We start from the raw sequence: 16,876 nt of genomic DNA, 5'->3' as shown, positions 1-16,876 counted from the left end.
GCCTAGTCTAAACAAACATAAAGCAACGGTAATAGATCACGGTGTAAACTGATTATTGGACTAGGAAGCACCCAGTTTTTAATAAACTGATTTATAGAAATTGAGGTGCCAAACATATCAGTTTTTATGACTTAATCTTGATTTAAGTCAGCTTTGACGACGCCTTAGTTTTCGGTGGTGTTTTCTTCGCGAGTCTGGCCAATGCGCTTGTGGTCGTGGGTGTTAACTAGCACACACAAACGGTTGGGGATAGACGTTGGGCAAACAAATTTACTCACACAGAAACGGAGTAAGCTCTATTGGATATCAATCTCAACAACTTCGCTTAAAACGAGAACCGAGAAAACTAACTGTTCTACAGTCCACACACCCAAACGAAATGGTAAAACAGAGTAATTCACTTATTCAGGCTTCAGCAGTCCATTCCAGATTATCCACATAGATGCGAAACAGCAAGATATCTGTATGGCTATACAACATTCATACATTTGATTGACTACATTCTAAATCCCTGCGATTTTTTTTTTCTTAAACAAAATGAAATAAGGTATTGAAGCAGCCAGCAAAAACTACAATAACAATGTGAACCCAGATCTATACGCAGCCAAAAAAAAAGGATATGCATTTTGATGATCCACCTAGAAAACAAAATCCTGTAATTCTTCTGATAGTTCTGTAGAAACCATGCCCGCCTTAATCTATAGCAATTATGAGACAGGCAACTGAGATATACATGAGGAACACGGGATACAGCGCCAGGGCCTTTCTCTTTGGGTTAACAGCAGCACTCATGAGGGGGTATGCTGCCCAAGAGCTCCATGCCAATGTTACCGTCACCACAACCATCTTTAGTATGACACTGTCCTTAAGCATGCAAATCAGAGCCCCCACGTCCAGCGGGAACAGACAGTATCCGAGAAGACTGAGGCTTTGGAAGAAGATTATGTTCCCACCCTGTACCAAACCATTACAACCATCACCAAATATTGCAACGTCAGGTACTCAGGTATAAGCTGATATGGCAATATGGGTGCTGTGGCCAGATACAATATAAGAGAGAATAGAGGAGAGGAGGGGCGTACCAGCAGTAGAACATTGAGTGTCAGAACTATAGCACCAGCAGCTAATACAGCGAAGGCAACAGCGAACACTTGAGACTACAGAAACAAAATCAAAGCAACTGAAATTAGTATGCAATACAATGCACCATCACATTGTATAAAACAAACAAAATATCAGTCATAGTTTGAGTTGGTAAGTCGACAAAGAATACTACTCTATTGTAAGCTAAGGTTCTGACAGAAGGAAACGGATATCTAAAAATTACGATACGAAAATATCGGAGTTTTTAACTCACTAGATGTCTATGCACAACAAAGAGATAAGATCCACATCCAGCAGAATTTCAGAAGGGGAGAGATGGCAGCAGCATATACTCAACGCACAAAGTGTTTGTGTTCAAGGGAAAAAAAAAACCCTACAAAGCGATCAATCTGTAGGGTGTTCTTTCCACCGAAACATTGGAAGAATATCCTTAAGCCCTTTCAATTTTTGAGCAGCTGAAGCAAATATGCTCCTATAGTCCTATATCCATGATAGCTAGACATTGAGCATCAAGAGTCTTACGTTTTAAGCCTGATACTGATGATTATTACTCAATTCTTGAAGGCAAGATAGACACATATGGCTTCAACCCTAAAAGTGTTCCGTGTCAGCTCAACATAAACTCCTAGATTGACATTGTTTTCTTTTCATAAGGCAAAAGCACACTGTCTCTCACAAAACATTCTGCTTTCTAACAGCATATGCTCCTAGGTGTTGTTGTCCTCGTCACCGATGTCCCTAGAGAATTTGATCTACCTACGTCTGCATCACGCAGGCAAGTGGACTTCAGCAGCTGTCTGGACATCTTCAATCCTTATGTTAGTGTAAATCTAAGTGTGATCAAGTGTTAATCTAAGCACTAGCTATTGTAATGGTAAGCTAAGCGATTAAGATCCTAAGTTTAAGGTTACTAGTTTATAATACTGTCTTCATTCATCTCGACTCTAAGATGCCTGAAATGCAGTGGCCTTAGGGGTCTGTTTAGTCCAAAGATGGACGGAATCATGGCAGAGGCAGAGGTTAGGGAGAGACACACGGGGTAGTCCCATTGCTGCACTGAAGATGTGCGGTGGTCCCTAGCCAACCTTATAAATTTAATGACTGAAATACTTGTATACCTAGCATTTCGACATTTTTACTGGTTTCCAGACATAGTGATCGTGTTAGATCAAACTTAATTGAGTACCAATGGGATCCTGTTCCATATAGCGGAACGAGTGTAGGTAAGAAAAAACCCATCGAGACGCTGGGATACCTTCTTGGCGGTGGCCGACCAGGAGAGGATGAGTCCGAGTAAGACGATGAAGAAGAAGGGGCCCCAGAGGTCCCAGTCGCGCAGAGCCTTGCCAGGGTCCTCGCGGAAGGGGTTGGGGAAGACAACGAGCTTGAGGTTGCTCACGATACGGGCGAGGTCGCGCTTGACGGTGTCCCAGACGGGCTCGGTGAGCGTGCTGGGCTCGGGGCCCAACCCGCTGGAGGCGATAGCGACAGTGATGGAGCCCGAGGCGGAGGTGGGTGCGGACACCGCTGCGGAGAATGGGAGCTTGGCGGCAGCAGTCTGTGGAGGCGCGTAGGCAGAGGAGGAGACGGGGATGGAGGCGCGCGGAGGGGAGGAGGGCCGCGCGGAGGGGAGGACGACGACCTGGGCGCGCGCGGCGTGGGCGTGGGCGTGGGCGTGGGCGTGAGTCGCCGCCATCTCGTCCATGTCGGACACGCCCGACGAGGAGTGGAGAGGGTGCGGCGACATGGCGGGCGGGTGGATCAGTGGAGGCGATCCATCCTTTCCTTCTCATGGGTTTACCACCACCGGACGCCGGCTAATTCAAGGAGGCCGGGAGAGGGGAGCGGAGGAAGGAACACGTGGAGTTCAGCGGGACGACGGAGCACCGGGACGAGGGATGCGCGAAACACACGTCGACGTTCGTGTTTTATTGGCGCGTTCGCTTGTCCGCTTTGCCATCTCTGATCTCGGGCGAACCACACATCACTGGACAGTTTCGACGGCCGTCAAGTACAGAGGACACGCAGAGAGCCGCAAAAGCACAGCCCGCGGCGCATGCGCCGATCCGAACCCAGAAATCTTCCATTCCAAGCTCTCAGAAGTCGCAGTCGCTTCGCTTCTCTCTCGTTCGCTCGGTTCCCCTCGTCTCGCTCTCGCCCGTCGCCCCTCCCGGGACAAGAAAGCAACGGAACATCGCGGAAAGCGAGAGCCGGCCTGACCTGTCCTCACTCGACCTGCGCTAGCCGACTGTCTGAAGTTTTGCCCCCCCTTTTCTCCTTCCCTTTTGGGCCGTGGGCCGGCCGCGCGCCCCGGCGCATGGCGTCGTCGCGGGTGATGGCGTCCTCGTCCCCGCCGCAGCACGCCGGCGCCGGCTCGTCCTCGGACCTAGCGCGATTCAGGAGCAGCGGCGGCATCGGATCCATGAACATGGACAACATTATGCGTGAAATCTACGGCCCCGAGGCCGTCAACGCCACCGTCAACGGCCGGGTGGAGCCCTCCCCGGCGGCCCCGGAGGCTGCTGCCCGGCGGACGTCGGAGGAGGTGTGGAAGGAGATCTCCGCCGCCGGGGGGCTCTCCGCTCCCGTCCTCCCTCCCCCTCCCGCCGCCAGCACCGGCGCCGGGGCCAGAGGCGGCGGCGGCGGCGCCTCGGAGATGACGCTGGAGGATTTCCTCGCCAGGGATTCCTGCGCCATGGCGGCGGTGATGGAGGGGGACATGGCGCTAGGGTTCCCTAACTGTGAAGGAGACGCGGCAGGGAGCGTGGCGGGGGAAGCAGGCGGCGGGAGGGGAAGCAGGAAGCGGGCTCTTCTGGATCCCGCGGACCGTGCCGTCATGCAGCGGCAGAAGCGCATGATCAAGAACCGAGAGTCCGCAGCGAGGTCTAGGGACAGGAAACAGGTAGTAAGGGGGGCTAAAAATTGAATTATCTCGGTGGCGCGCAGAATTTGATTGACTCTTGCGTGATTTTGAACTGTTCTCTGTGCGTACTTGGTTTTGGTTACTTGAGCATCTGAATTTGATGCTTTCGTTTGGTCCCATGTATAGGCCTATATCGCGGAGCTGGAATCGCAGGTTATGCAGCTGGAGGAGTATCAAGCGGAACTGTTAACGGAGCAGGTATTATTCTTGGTTCTGCAGTAAGGAAATGGTGTTGTACTGTTGTGACGCCCCGGTCCCCGGCCCACATCTTGTTCCCATTGCTTTATTCCAGAACATTTCATTGTACAAGCACTGTGTAACTGCCCAGCTGGTGATTCCGCGAATCGTAAGAGTTCACTGTGCAGCTGTGATAGTTGGGGTTGGGGGTAAATGACAAGGATGATATCAGGCACATGATCTAATTTTATTACGAAATAAAACTCACTCCCTCTAAATTTTCTTAGTTGCATCCAGAGGCTTTATTCAGAATGAAAAAAAATTTGGCCATTTTACCACTGTAGAACCGAGTCTAACTGGCATACATTTGCTCTGATAGTGAAATACATAGTGGGTCCTTCAATTGATCTAATTTTACCATTATTATTCCAGGAGGACCGACGCCAAAAGAGACTTAAGGAGGTAAACATTGTTTTCAATATAATTGCTTGAAATCATGTTTAGCTTTGGTATGCTTTTGGCAGTCAGATTAACATGTGTTTCAGAACCTGAACTTGTATTATGCTTCTGTATGATTTCAGTGAGAAACACCCTTTCTGTAATGTCAATTTCTTTCTTTTTGGCAATATAATTAGCTCCTTTTTGGGGAGAAATTTAATTAGCTCATTTGCTTGCAATGCCTGGAAGGAAACTTTTTTTTTCATCTTTGATTGTAGTCTGAATTCTGAAGAGTGCATGCCTACTAGTTATGTTTTCATCTGTTGCTGTATTAATAAATTCTGCCACTAGCTTATCTGTTACTGATAATTATCTCGCAGCATTATACCGCATGCCAATCTTAAGAATCGTAATAACATTATTTGTATCATCTTATGGTCTTACCCTCTATCGATCAGGAGGAGGGTGTTGTTCTACAGTACATAATGAAAAATAGTTTCCAATTATTTTAGCATAGCAATTAAAGGTTCAACACTGATTAGACATGGTGATTTTCTCCATGTCTGCACTATCACGATTTTCTCAAATCTATTGCCATGGTTAGTTGAGTACTCTGCAAATTCAAACATGCAACAGTTGCTTTTTTTTGTCAGTCGTTAAAGAAGTTAACCTGTTTGTGCAGCTAGTTGAAAGGGTAGTTCCAGTCATCAGGAAAAAATCACCACAAGATCTTAGAAGAAACAACTCCATGGAATGGTAAAAATGACACTGAGCCCTGATGTTCTTCTCTTAGAATTTACAGGGTTTCTTTTTCTTTTAGATTTCTGTTCTCCTAGTTTTCTTTGGCAGCTATTTAGATTAGTGGAAAACATTTAGGTGATTGTGCGTGATAAAAAAGTCACGCCATTCAGAATTGATCTGTTGTCAGCTGATTGTTTCCTTGTCAATGTGGCCGAGTGTTGTATAAACAAGAACAATAAGGTTTGCTTGAAGGGTGGACCAAAGTATCCTAATTACAAAGGCATCTATTTGACATATCCCATTATCTGATCAAAGTTAGTTTACTACTCCCTCTATCCTAAATTATAATCTGTTTGACGTTTTTGGACCAAGTTTGACTGGCTCGTCTCATTCATTTTTTTTTTTTTTTTGCGAAAAAATGGAAAATTCAAGTCCATACAAAGTATATTATATACAAAACAATATCACTGTAAAAATTAGTAATAAATATGAAATTGTTTGAATAAGACCAGCCAGTCAAACTTAGTTTAAAAAAATTAAATAAATTATAAATTGGAACGGAAAGAGTATTGCATAAGAGCATCTTCGACAACTCTCAAATACAAACTATCTAAGACAATAATGGGGTGGTCCAATATCATTTTTAGATTATTGAAGATGTTCACCAGATCAACGGTAAGGTCCTGTTTGTTTTGGATTATAATCTCTCTAGATTATATAATCTAGCGTAAATAATCCAGCAGGTAAACAAACAACTAGATTATAGATTCAGATTATATAATCTAAAGCCTAGATTATGATAATCTCATAATATCCTCAAGAGTAGCTTATTTAAGATTATTGTTGGTAAAAGACCCACTACCCATGGTTATGTAAATAGAAATTAGAATATATGTCATCCTTATTTCCTCATCTCAAATAAACAAATAAGGGTATTTTTGTCTTTATGAATAATCTACATTTATATAATCTAAACTACCAAACAACTATATATAGATTATAATATATCTAGATTATAATCTATAAGCTAAAACAAACCGGCCCTAAGTCCCTCTCCCTTCGATCTATCCCACTTTTACAATATTCTTACTAGCAGTACCGTACAAAAAGGATGACCGGTATGAGTGGAGCATAGACCTTATTAAAAAAAAGTACCCATATTACATATTCCCTCTGTGGCTCTGTCTCATATTAAAATTCGTTTTGGGTTATAGTAGGTTCATATAACATTTAATGTGCGTGTTTTAGATATGTGTCCAGGTTTATTATCATCGTGATTTATAGATATATTATCATCTATTTAAGTATAGATATAAAAGAAAGAGCTAAAACAAATAATATTTTGGAATGGGGGAGTATTAAATCACCAACGCTACTATAACTTTTTGGTGAATGGGGCCGTATCCAAGACCAGAGCCGGATCGGCCCATTCCCATCCTCAAGTGGAGGCGTACTATAGCGGACTCCGGGGCCGAGCCGCTCCCGAATAAACAGAAGGCCACTCCGCGACGGGTCCGCATTTTCTTCCAAGACTAGCTGGTGCGGGCGGAGGCGGGCCATGGTTGTTACGAGGCCGGCGTCGTCGCTGTTGGCTAATTTTATAGGCCACGGGTCACAACTCACAACATTCGCGGACGAAATGATTTTTTAAGACAGTTTAAGAAAGGTAAATCGGACAAACACTATTTTTGAATACTTTTTTCCTTAAAAAGGTACGTAAATTAAAACTTTAAAATCTAGTTTAATCTAAAAAACATAGGAATTTTATTTGAGCTTAGAAAACCAAGAAATCCAGTTTCATTTTTTTCTCTTCTAAAACTACGCTTGATCTTATCGTGTGTAAGTTAAAGCCGTCTGAATCTTATACAGTTCCATCTTGGCTTTTTACTTGGTAGTACGTACATGCATTCGTGTCTATTGTAGTTGGTCAACACACTAATAGCTTAGAAAATTTGTTTTTTTTATCATCAGCAAGAATGCATATTAGAAGATAGATATAGCAATATATAAGTGCCACATGTGCCGATGTAACCACAGCATAATCCTACATTACGCGCTGTTTGACGCCATGCAAGCAAGAGTGAAGGATACTACACTTGTCCAACGGACAGGATTCAAATCGAGGATTCATGTTCGAACGATATACTTGCGTAGTTTGCACACTTGACATTCTCTCGCCAAGATTTAATGCAAAGCAAGTCGATTACCGATGAACTCGGAGGCCACCCCTCTTCCGAGACAAAAAAAAACACATGTCAATGTCCAGGGTCGTTCCTGACTTTTTAGAATATCGGTGCGAAATCCGATATGAAGGCCTCATCCCCATATATACATACCTTGTACTTGTAGGTGCTCATGTTTATAGTGATGACCACATTGTAGGTCTGGAATAAAATTAGGATTGCTCTTTCTTAAGGTGATTCCTTGTTCCTTATTTATTTTCACTCTTATGATGGCTTTTTATAACACATTGTTTTATATTTTTTTTCACTCTTATGTTGTATCCCTGTACTCTTGGCGTCGCGTTGCAGATTCCAAAATCTCAGGTTAAAGTGGCATTCCGTAGAGAAAGCATGGTTAGCGCTAATGAAGCAGCAACATGCTTTGGAGGATGCTTTTTTATTAGACAAACGACTAGGAGTAGGCAATGCTGTGTAAAAAAAGTGTGGCCGGAAAACCACCGTACCAATCACTTTCCTGCAGATTTGTGAAATCGTATCACTTTCCTGCCTTATTGCAGATTTGCAGATTAAGGCGCATTATGCTTTGATAAAAAATTCTACAACTTTGTTTTCTGGAAGTAGCCGTTCTTGTATAGAGATAGTACATGAATACCATGCTCATATACATGACGCATAAATGGATTTTCTTATTGCTTTTTTTACTTTAATTTGGTATTTTAGAAACATTAAATCCACACAAGTTAAATTTTAGGATATAGAGTTTGAATTTAATTGATTAAATATTTGAATACAAATATGGATTCGAACATTCGTTTTGTATTCGTATGCGAGAATATTTAGATTCATATTCAAATCGGATTAAAATATGGTAAATTATAACATTCGAATTCGTATCCTTACGTATTCGATCCGTTCCCACCCCTACTCCGCACCCCCGTCAGGCCGTGTCAATGTCCCACCTGGTAAAAAAGCAGCCAATGCCCCCCACGTTCCGTGGTTCAATCACAGCATCGGCCATCATTCGCCGCAACGCCGGAGGAGAATCCAATCCTTGGTTCCGTCGCATCGCACTTGCCAGTGGCGGCTAGTGATAGTGGAGTGGGATTCCACCGACCAGCGACCACCGCGTCGCGCCACAGGCACAGCAAACAGCATGCACGAGCATGTTTCCGGCGGGCAGGGAATCGTCTGCAAAAGCAAGCAGACAAGATCAGAAAATTCTCCTGCCTGTCTAACAACTTTAACTATGCGTATATGTACCGAGTACTGAACCTAATCCATATGTATTTGAAATGAAATGAGAATTAATTTAAGTTCTATATCAAACCAGTTTAACACGTATAGATTAAGATATACATAGATTAAGATGAATACATAGACATCCAAACAAATCAGCAGTCAGTGGCGAGCTACAGGAGGGGGAAGTGATGGTCGCCGAGCTGCACGGCTGCACCGCACGCACGCGTCCTCACTCCCCACTCAGTTGCTAATTCATAGGAATTGAGGGAGATTATATCCCTGACAAGTCAAAATCCTCTTCAATCCCTCTCAATCTTTATGATTTTAAGATCAAACAGACATGGCCTTAAAAAAACCCCGAGAGATCTGAAAACCCAGAGGCGGTGATCCGATACCACAGCAGATACCCTCGCCGAGGAGAAACGGTGTCATCATATCGAGCACCAAGCCTGTATGGTACCAGTGGTAGGCATCTAGCTAGTGATGAGGCCACTGCAGGGCCGATCTGCTAGTGTTGAAGCCAATTCAGGGCGCACCTGCAGACACAGCCACAGAGAGAGATAGATCATTCCTTCACCCAGCCACACTCATAATAATGGGTCCATTCCATTCCATCCACCCTTTCTTTCTCCACCTTGCCGCTACACGTACGAACGTGCACCCTTCCTCTCCGCCTCCGCGCACAAAGTGTTGGAGACCTTAGCAATTGATTCTCCCATCAGACAACAGCCACCGAGAGCTTCACATGCGAGAGACATGCTCGGTACATTTACACAATAGATAACGCAAGTACCCATGCGAAACTCGCAAACAAAGAGTCACATTCCCATCGAACCCATGAACAAAATGCAAAGAGGGTCCCGGTTCCAGGTTAACAGACAGGAAGCAGAATACAACCATGCACGAACAAAATGCAAAAAAAAAAAAAAGGCTCCGGTTCCACTGCTTCTATCCCTCCTTTACTCGCAGGCCAATTTGGTGTCGAAGCTACTCAAGCAGATGGCGAAAGCCTGGAAGGCCGAGAGCGGGTATCGGTAGTCCATGGTGAACATGTCCTTGGCCACCTTACCGAACTGGAGGATGACCTTGTCCTGGTCCTGCGGAGCCGGCTGTGACGACGGGGCTGGAGGAGCCCCAGCCCCAGCCCCAGCAGCGGGGGCCTGAGCCTGCAGGCTTGGCGCCGCCGCGATCAGCTGGAAGTTCTTCACCGAGGCGATGGTCACGCGGCCGCGGAAGTTGAGGCACCAGCACTGCAGCTGCTCGTGCCATCTCGGGGCCTTGTTGCGGAGCACGAGCGGCCTCTCCCTATCCTGCCCCCCATCTCCACCGCCTCCGTCGACAATGTCGGAGAACCGGGCGCTGCTGAAGTCGCGGAAGCTGCTGCTGCTGCCGCCGCCGAAGTCCACGGACCGGTCCATGATGGATGCTGACGACTTGGAGAAGGAGGTGGTGCCGGTGCCGGTGCCGGTGCGGCGGAACGACGAATCCTCCTCCTCCTCCTCCTGCTCCTCCTCCAGCAGCGCCCGGGGCAGGATCCGCTCGGGCTGTCCGGGGACCGTGCCGCCCGGCTCCACCGCGGACGCCGGTATGGAGCGCATGACGCAGTGCATCCGCCTGGGGCCTCTCGTGCCCAGCACGTTCAGCTCGTACGTCACCTGGGCTATGCTGTAGCTGCCACCACCGGCACCGCCCGGGGCCGGCACCTTCGGGGAGACCTTCCTGGAGTCGAATCGCCGGCTTGCCCGCCGCCCAGCAGCACGAGGGGGAGGGGGTGCAGCCCCGCTGTATCTGTATGGGGGCGGCTGCGTGTCTGAGACCACGAACTTCGTGCCCAGGAAGTTTGACCTGGGAGTGGCCGGAATCGTCTCAATTAATAGCCGACGTACGTACGTAGTCAAATGAACCCGATCGCTTGTTGCATTGCGTTTCGATTCTGTTACCTCAGCTTTCCGATGTACGTGCTGCTAGATCTCGATATGTTGTCGGCGTCCATCGAGATGATATACTGCGTGCAGGTTGTTCTGCGGCTCCTTTTAGCTGATAAGAGGAACTTGCCGTTCTCCATGAGCACAGCTGATAAGAGGGAGAGCAGAGTCAACAATTGTAGGAATTCAGTAAAATATCTACTCATACAAGCAAAAGAAATACACAGCATACCAGTACTCAGGCACAAGTAGAGACGATACGTGGACTTGGATTTATCGCGCTTTATGAAACACTGAATCATCCCGTCTCGAGGCCCAGGCTGTGAAGGCAAACAATACTGTCAAATGTTAGTAATACTACCCAAAAAAAACATTCAGGTAATTAGGCCAAAGGACTAAGTTTTACCTGCTTGAGAGAGACCGGGAAGGTAAGCTTCCCGCAGACCTCCGGGCTGAGCACGATCTCCCGGCACATCTCCCTCCACGCGCGGCAGACGGCGGCGCAGGACACGACGTGCTTGCGGTTCGGCCAGGCGCTCTCGCTGGCCTCCAGCCTCCGGACCACGTCGCGGAGGAGCTCGGGAGGGAGGCTGGCCCAGCGGCTCTCGTCCTGCTGGACCACGACACGCGTGTCCCGGAGCTCGTGCACCGTGCTCTGAGACCTCCCCCTGCGATGTTGCGCGGCGGTGCGTCCGGAGAGGCCGCCGGCGGCGGCTGCAGCAGTCACCTCGAAGTTGCGCCTCGACAGGCTGCCGATGCTGTCTCGGACGTCGCGGACGATGCTGCGGAACGACATCTTTCTTCGCCAACTAGCTAGAACAGGCGCAGGAAACTTGGGGCTTCAGCCTGCCAAGTAGTACGTATGTAACAGTGGAGGTCCTCCGACAGCCTCCGTGGTTGCTCCACTGATAGAGAGAAATTTGCCATTATGGAGGTCCTTAGGTGCGGCTTCGACGATTTGGAGGCGTAGACGAGAGATTCGCTGTTATAAAAAACTAGGGGACTACCCACACTCCAAAATGAACATGATCACGCCATTACAAGGTAACGTCTATGATTAAACCAGTGATACTCACGTCGTCTCTACATCCGTTACCCTGTGGCAGTCCGCGGGCGAGTTCTGCGGCTCGCTGGGCGGCGCCGGCAGGTCGCCGTGCCTGGACGGCGGCGGCGCGGCGTTCAACTCCACCCGCCCGGCGGCGCTGCCGCTCCGCAGCATGTTCCTGGAGCGCGTCGGCAACGGCTCCTACCTCAACATGGCGGCGCACCCGGACGGGTCCGCCCGCGTGTTCCTCAGCACCCAGGCCGGCAAGGTGTTCCTGGCCACCGTGCCGCCGCGAGAAATTTGCCATTATAGAAGTCCTCAGGTGCGGCTTCGACGATTTGGAGGCGTAGGCGAGGGATTCGCTGTTATAAAAAACTAGGGGACTACCCACACTCCAAAATGAACATGACCACGCCATTACAAGGTAACGTCTATGATTAAACCATTGATACTAACGTCGTCTCTACATCCGTTATCCTTCTCCTTCTCCCTATTCTCGCTACCAGGCACGCACCCTAGCAGCCACCGTCGTCTTGCTCCGTCCTCCGCTCGCCAGGTCTCGACGCGCGCGCAGACTCCGCCTCGGCGTGCCGCTGCCGTGCCCCGTCTAAGAGCTGCCGCTCCGGACGCCACGGACGCGGCGGCGGCCCTCATGGTCGCGTGCGCCGAGGCCGGGGACTTCGCGGAGGCCCGGTCCCTCTGGGCGCAGCTCCTGCACAGCTCCGTCGCGCCGTGCCTGCCCGCCGTGGCGCCGTGCCTTCTGCCGGCGTACCCGTTCCTCGACATCACCGACGAGGTGCACATGGACAACGAGTTCGGCCTCATGGGCCTAGCCACCACCATTTCAGAATCAGTGCACAGAACTATTGATGCGAGTATAAATCATCTTCCAGTCTTGGTATGTCTGTTGCAAGCTCCTAGATATATGGAGTTGCTGGCAATGGCAAGCACATTTTAATCACTAAAAATTACAATGTAAGCACTACCCTAGTCGCTGAACTGATTAGCATCAGTAGTTCCAGAAAACTTGGTTTCTCCTATGCTGCTTCCTGAGGTAGACGCCGAGCAGCTTGTAGTACGTCCAGCGCCCCTTCCCGCCGGCGGTCTCCAGCAGCACCTCGGAGCTGGCGTGGAAGCCGCCCTTGCCGAACGCCTCGAACACGATGGGGTCCGTAGCCACGACGGGCTTGGCGTCGCCGTCGAGGCGGTCGAACGCGAACGTGAGGTTCCGCGCGAGGCGGCGCTCGAGGTAGGCGTCGACGAAGCAGCCGTGAGTGACGAGGTCCGGCGCGACGCCGTCGCGGTGCATGTGGTCGGCGCTGAGGTGGAGGTCCCAGAACATGCACATCTTGGAGAAGGCCGCGGCGCGGATGTTGAAGGTGGTGAGGTCCGGCCGAAACCCGGCGGCCACCATCTCCAGGAACGCGCGCTGCAGGGACTTCATCTTGAAGTTGGCCGCGGAGGAGAGGAGGTAGAGGTTCCAGAGCAGGTTGCCGACGTCGCGCCGGCGGAGGCCGGCGTCCGCCGCGAACGCGCCGAGCCTGTAGTACTTCTGTCGGGAGATGTACGCGGACGCGACGGCGCGGATGGCGCCACGGGTGATGAGCAGCCCGGACTTCCTGTGCCGGCGGTAGGCCGCCTCCATCTGCGGGATGGTTCCGGCGGCCGCGTAGGCCCGGACGAAGGCGTCCCCGGTCGCGGAGTCGACGCGGAGGCCAAGGCGGCCCATTTCTAGGACGGCGTCCTCCATGCGCGCCAGCTCGCCCGCGGCGCCGAGGCAGGAGACGGCGAGCGGGTAGAGCGTGCGTGCCGCGCCGCGGTCCCGCGCCGAGAGCTCGCGCACTGCGAGGAGGATCTCGTCGAAGCGGCCCAGGCGCGCGTACGCCGGCAGAAGGCGCGGCGCCACGGCGGGCAGGCACGGCGCGGCGGAGCTGTGCAGGAGCTGCGCCCAGAGGGACCAGGCCTCCGCGAAGTCCCCGGCCTCGGCGCGCGCGACCATGAGGGCCGCCGCCGCGTCCGTGGCGTCCGGAGCGGCAGCTCTTAGACGGGGCACGGCAGCGGCACGCCGAGGCAGAGTCTGCGCGCGCGTCGAGACCTGGCGAGCGGAGGACGGAGCAAGACGACGGTGGCTGCTAGGGTGCGTGCCTGGTAGCGAGAATAGAGAGAAGGAGAAGGATAGCGGATGTAGAGACGACGTGAGTATCAATGGTTTAATCATAGACGTTACCTTGTAATGGCGTGGTCATGTTCATTTTGGAGTGTGGGTAGTCCCTAGTTTTTTATAACAGCGAATCCCTCGTCTACGCCTCCAAATCGTCGAAGCCGCGTCTGAGGACTTCTATAATGGCAAATTTCTCACTGATAGAACAGTGTGCCTACACACACACAAAAAAAAGCAATCGCCGATTTGCACCTGCGCCAAGAGAAGGATGCTAGTAGCTGTGAAAGCGTGTGAAATAGCAGAGGAGACATAGCGACATATGATATAGTTAAGAGATCAATTCCAAGTAAGTACAGCTCATCACGATTGAACACACGAGACGGTGACTCTGAGAGTAAAAAGAAGAAAAAAAACAGAAAGCCTACGTCTCACTCCAGTCTTCCAACACCCGATTCTTCCCTTCTCTTCTTCACCATCTCCCGCGGCCTTAGAAGAAATTGCGGGAGGTAGGCAAGGCAGACGATAGGAACGGGAGACCCTACGGGGCGGCGGCGCGTCGGGAGGAGGAAAGGGATGAAGATTTGAAGGGGGGGAAAATCGAGTATGAGAAGAGCTCAAAACACTCGAGAGTGAGTGGTAGATAGATAGACTAAAAAAAACTGATATACCACAACAGGATTCGTGGAGTGCAGCTGCGACGGCGAGAACATTTTAATTCCGGACAAGTCGTATCAGCGCATCACACGCCACGACACCAACCCATTCTGGTGGCATGTTGCAACATTTCAAGAAAGAAACGTCGTCTCCGTACGGCAAAACCCCATTCCTACTTCCTATCCTAGGATCCGACCTCCGTTGTCAAAAGATCAAAAGGATCCCCACCCACCCTTTTTTCCCCCGGATTCATCAAGGGTGGTAGTGGTGGATAAAAAGGAGAGGCCTTTTAAGGAACAAATCGATGGGCTACGAAAATCGAAATAGATGGACACAAGATCTCTACCGCGGGAATGGACGCATCAGGCAAATGAACCCACGAAATCGGATCACAGCTCTTGGGGGAGAGAGAACTCACGTCAGGGCGGGCGTGCCGGAAGGACGAAATTCCCCGATTCGGGGCTTCCTCCGCGTCCTTCAGATGGCAGATCGGAGTGCAGGTGGCTCAGATTCCTTCAGAGTCTTCACCGGGTTAGCTTCTTTCCACCTCTGGGTTTCCCTGCTAACCACGCGACGAGATCACACGAGGAGCTGACCGTGGAGGGAGACGGAGACCCGGAGCGAACCAGCGAGCGAGGAAGCCGAGGGGGTAAGAAAGCCGAAGCGCACGAGGCTTGTGTTCTTTACTAGTTGTGTGTCGGTGCGTTGCCACGGGAGTATGTTGAGATGAGCATCGACACATCTGATCGGATATTATATTTCTTTGGGGTCTGGAGAAAGTTTGCTCGAAAGCCAAACATGTTAAGACCTGAGCATGTGTTTCTCTTGTGCCCCATCAGCACACTGTTCCGTGCTTGTATGAGTCTTGTTAATTTGCATGCCTCGTGCATAGTTGTCGGCGTTTCGAGACCGGGGGTCCCTAGGCCGACGAGTGAGATGTCGCCGCGTGCCCCAACCCAGATGGGTCGGCGCGAGACGGAGCGCGAAGGGGGGAAGAAAGGGCAGCCGGAGCGAGAGAGGGAGGTGGAAATCCTGCGGCCTTCGTGTTTGTCCCGCGCCCAGGTCGGGTGCGCTTGCAGTATGGGGTTACAAGCGTCCACGCGGGAGAGTGAGCGAGCGGCCTCACGCGAGCGCCTGTCCCGTCCTCTTCCCCGCGCGGCCCACCTTCTGTAAGAGGGCCCTGGTCCTTCCTTTTATAGGCGCAAGGAGAGGATCCAGGTGTATAACGGGGGTGTAGCAGAGTGCTAACGTGTCTAGCGAAGGAGAGCTAGCGCCCTAAGTACATGCCATCGTGGCAGCCGGAGAGGTTTTGGCACCCGGTTCGTGTGGTGTCGTGGCCGTCGGAGGAGCGCTGAAGCCTGGCGGAAGGACAGCTGTCGGAGCTGTTGAGTCCTTACTGACGTCCTCTTGCTTCCGTAAGGGGGCTGAGAGCCGCCGTCGTCGTAGAGCGTGCGGGGCGCCGTCATTGCTTGTCTGGCGGAGCGAGCCAGATGGGACGTCGGTCTTGTTTCCCGTAGCCTGAGTCGGCTCGGGGTAGGGTAATGATGGCGCCTCCTGTTGACGTGGCCGGTCCGCGCCCTAGGTTGGGCGATGTGGAGGCTCCTCCGAGGTCGAGGTCGAGTCTGTCTTCCGAGGCCGAGGTCGAGTCCGAGCCCCTGGGTCGAGCGAGGCGGAGACCGTCGACGGAGGCCAGGGCTGAGCCCGAGTCCGAGCCCTGGGTCGGGCGGAGCGGAGTTCGTCGTCTTCCGGGGCTGAGCCCGAGTCCGAGCCCTAGGTCGGGCAGAGCGGAGTTCGCCGTCTTCCGGGGCTGAGCCCGAGTCCGAGCCCTGGGTCGGGCGGAGCGGAGTTCGTCGTCTTCCGGGGCTGAGCCCGAGTCCGAGCCCTGGGTCGGGCGGAGCGGAGTTCGTCGTCTTCTGGGGCTGAGCCCAAGTCCGAGCCCTAGGTCGGGCGAAGCGGAGTTTCCTATGGTGCCTGAGGCCGGGCCTGGCTGCCTGTCAGCCTCGCTCTGTCGAGCGGCACAGCAGTCAGAGCGGCGCAGGCGACGCTGTCCTTCTGTCAGGCCGGTCAGTGGAGCGGCGAAGTGACTGCGGTCACTTCGGCTCTGTCGACTGGAGGACGCGCGTCAGGATAAAGGTGTCAGGCCACCTTTGCATTAAATGCCTCTGCGATTTGGTCGGTTGGCGTGGCGATTTGGCCAGGGTTGCTTCTTGGCGAAGACTAGGCCTCGGGCGAGCCGGAAGTATGTTCGTCGCTGGAGGGGGGCCTCGGGCGAGACGGAGATCCTCC

At 51.2% G+C, this 16,876-nt stretch overlaps 5 protein-coding genes across 7 annotated transcripts; 2 read left to right on the top strand and 3 right to left on the bottom strand.

The window, feature by feature from the left end:
* Positions 1-384: 384 nt before the first annotated feature.
* LOC100273791 (uncharacterized) lies at positions 385-2,886 on the bottom strand. Its single transcript, NM_001148193.1, is given in 3 exon segments — positions 385-954; positions 1,083-1,157; positions 2,360-2,886. Coding segments are annotated over 3 exon segments (786 nt in total). The 5' UTR covers positions 2,810-2,886; the 3' UTR covers positions 385-693.
* A 298-nt stretch (positions 2,887-3,184) lies between these two features.
* LOC100279460 (uncharacterized) lies at positions 3,185-5,676 on the top strand. Its single transcript, NM_001360971.1, has 4 exons — positions 3,185-4,006; positions 4,154-4,225; positions 4,637-4,666; positions 5,325-5,676. The coding sequence occupies exons 1-4, from the start codon at positions 3,422-3,424 to the stop codon at positions 5,400-5,402; spliced, it is 765 nt and encodes a 254-aa protein (NP_001347900.1). The 5' UTR covers positions 3,185-3,421; the 3' UTR covers positions 5,403-5,676.
* A 3,897-nt stretch (positions 5,677-9,573) lies between these two features.
* LOC103630411 (uncharacterized) lies at positions 9,574-15,309 on the bottom strand. 3 transcript variants are annotated; one of them, XM_020539572.3, is made up of 5 exons: positions 15,009-15,309; positions 11,137-11,635; positions 10,963-11,050; positions 10,746-10,878; positions 9,574-10,650 (listed from the first exon to the last, which is right to left on the bottom strand). In XM_020539572.3, exons 2-5 carry the CDS (start codon positions 11,524-11,526, stop codon positions 9,765-9,767), a joined length of 1,497 nt encoding a protein of 498 aa, XP_020395161.1. In that variant the 5' UTR covers positions 11,527-11,635; positions 15,009-15,309; the 3' UTR covers positions 9,574-9,764. The 3 variants fall into 3 exon arrangements, with proteins under 3 accessions (XP_020395161.1, XP_020395162.1, XP_035816094.1); XM_020539573.3 differs by lacking the exon at positions 15,009-15,309 and adding an exon at positions 11,807-12,092; XM_035960201.1 differs by lacking the exon at positions 15,009-15,309 and having other exon boundaries at positions 11,137-12,092.
* On the top strand, positions 11,659-15,094 carry LOC109940575 (HIPL1 protein). The gene is made up of 3 exons (XM_035960308.1): positions 11,659-11,664; positions 11,837-12,089; positions 14,143-15,094. Exons 1-3 carry the CDS (start codon positions 11,659-11,661, stop codon positions 14,247-14,249), a joined length of 366 nt encoding a protein of 121 aa, XP_035816201.1. The 3' UTR covers positions 14,250-15,094.
* Positions 12,618-15,239, bottom strand: LOC103630413 (uncharacterized). Its single transcript, XM_008651471.3, has 2 exons — positions 14,003-15,239; positions 12,618-13,920 (listed from the first exon to the last, which is right to left on the bottom strand). Exons 1-2 carry the CDS (start codon positions 14,025-14,027, stop codon positions 12,785-12,787), a joined length of 1,161 nt encoding a protein of 386 aa, XP_008649693.1. The 5' UTR covers positions 14,028-15,239; the 3' UTR covers positions 12,618-12,784.
* Positions 15,310-16,876: the final 1,567 nt, after the last annotated feature.

This window comes from Zea mays, chromosome 6 (genome assembly GCF_902167145.1).
Source record: "Zea mays cultivar B73 chromosome 6, Zm-B73-REFERENCE-NAM-5.0, whole genome shotgun sequence".
NCBI classification, from domain to species: Eukaryota; Viridiplantae; Streptophyta; class Magnoliopsida; order Poales; family Poaceae; genus Zea; species Zea mays.
Note: the sequence above shows the minus strand (reverse complement) of the source record. Positions and strands in the feature narration are given on the sequence as shown.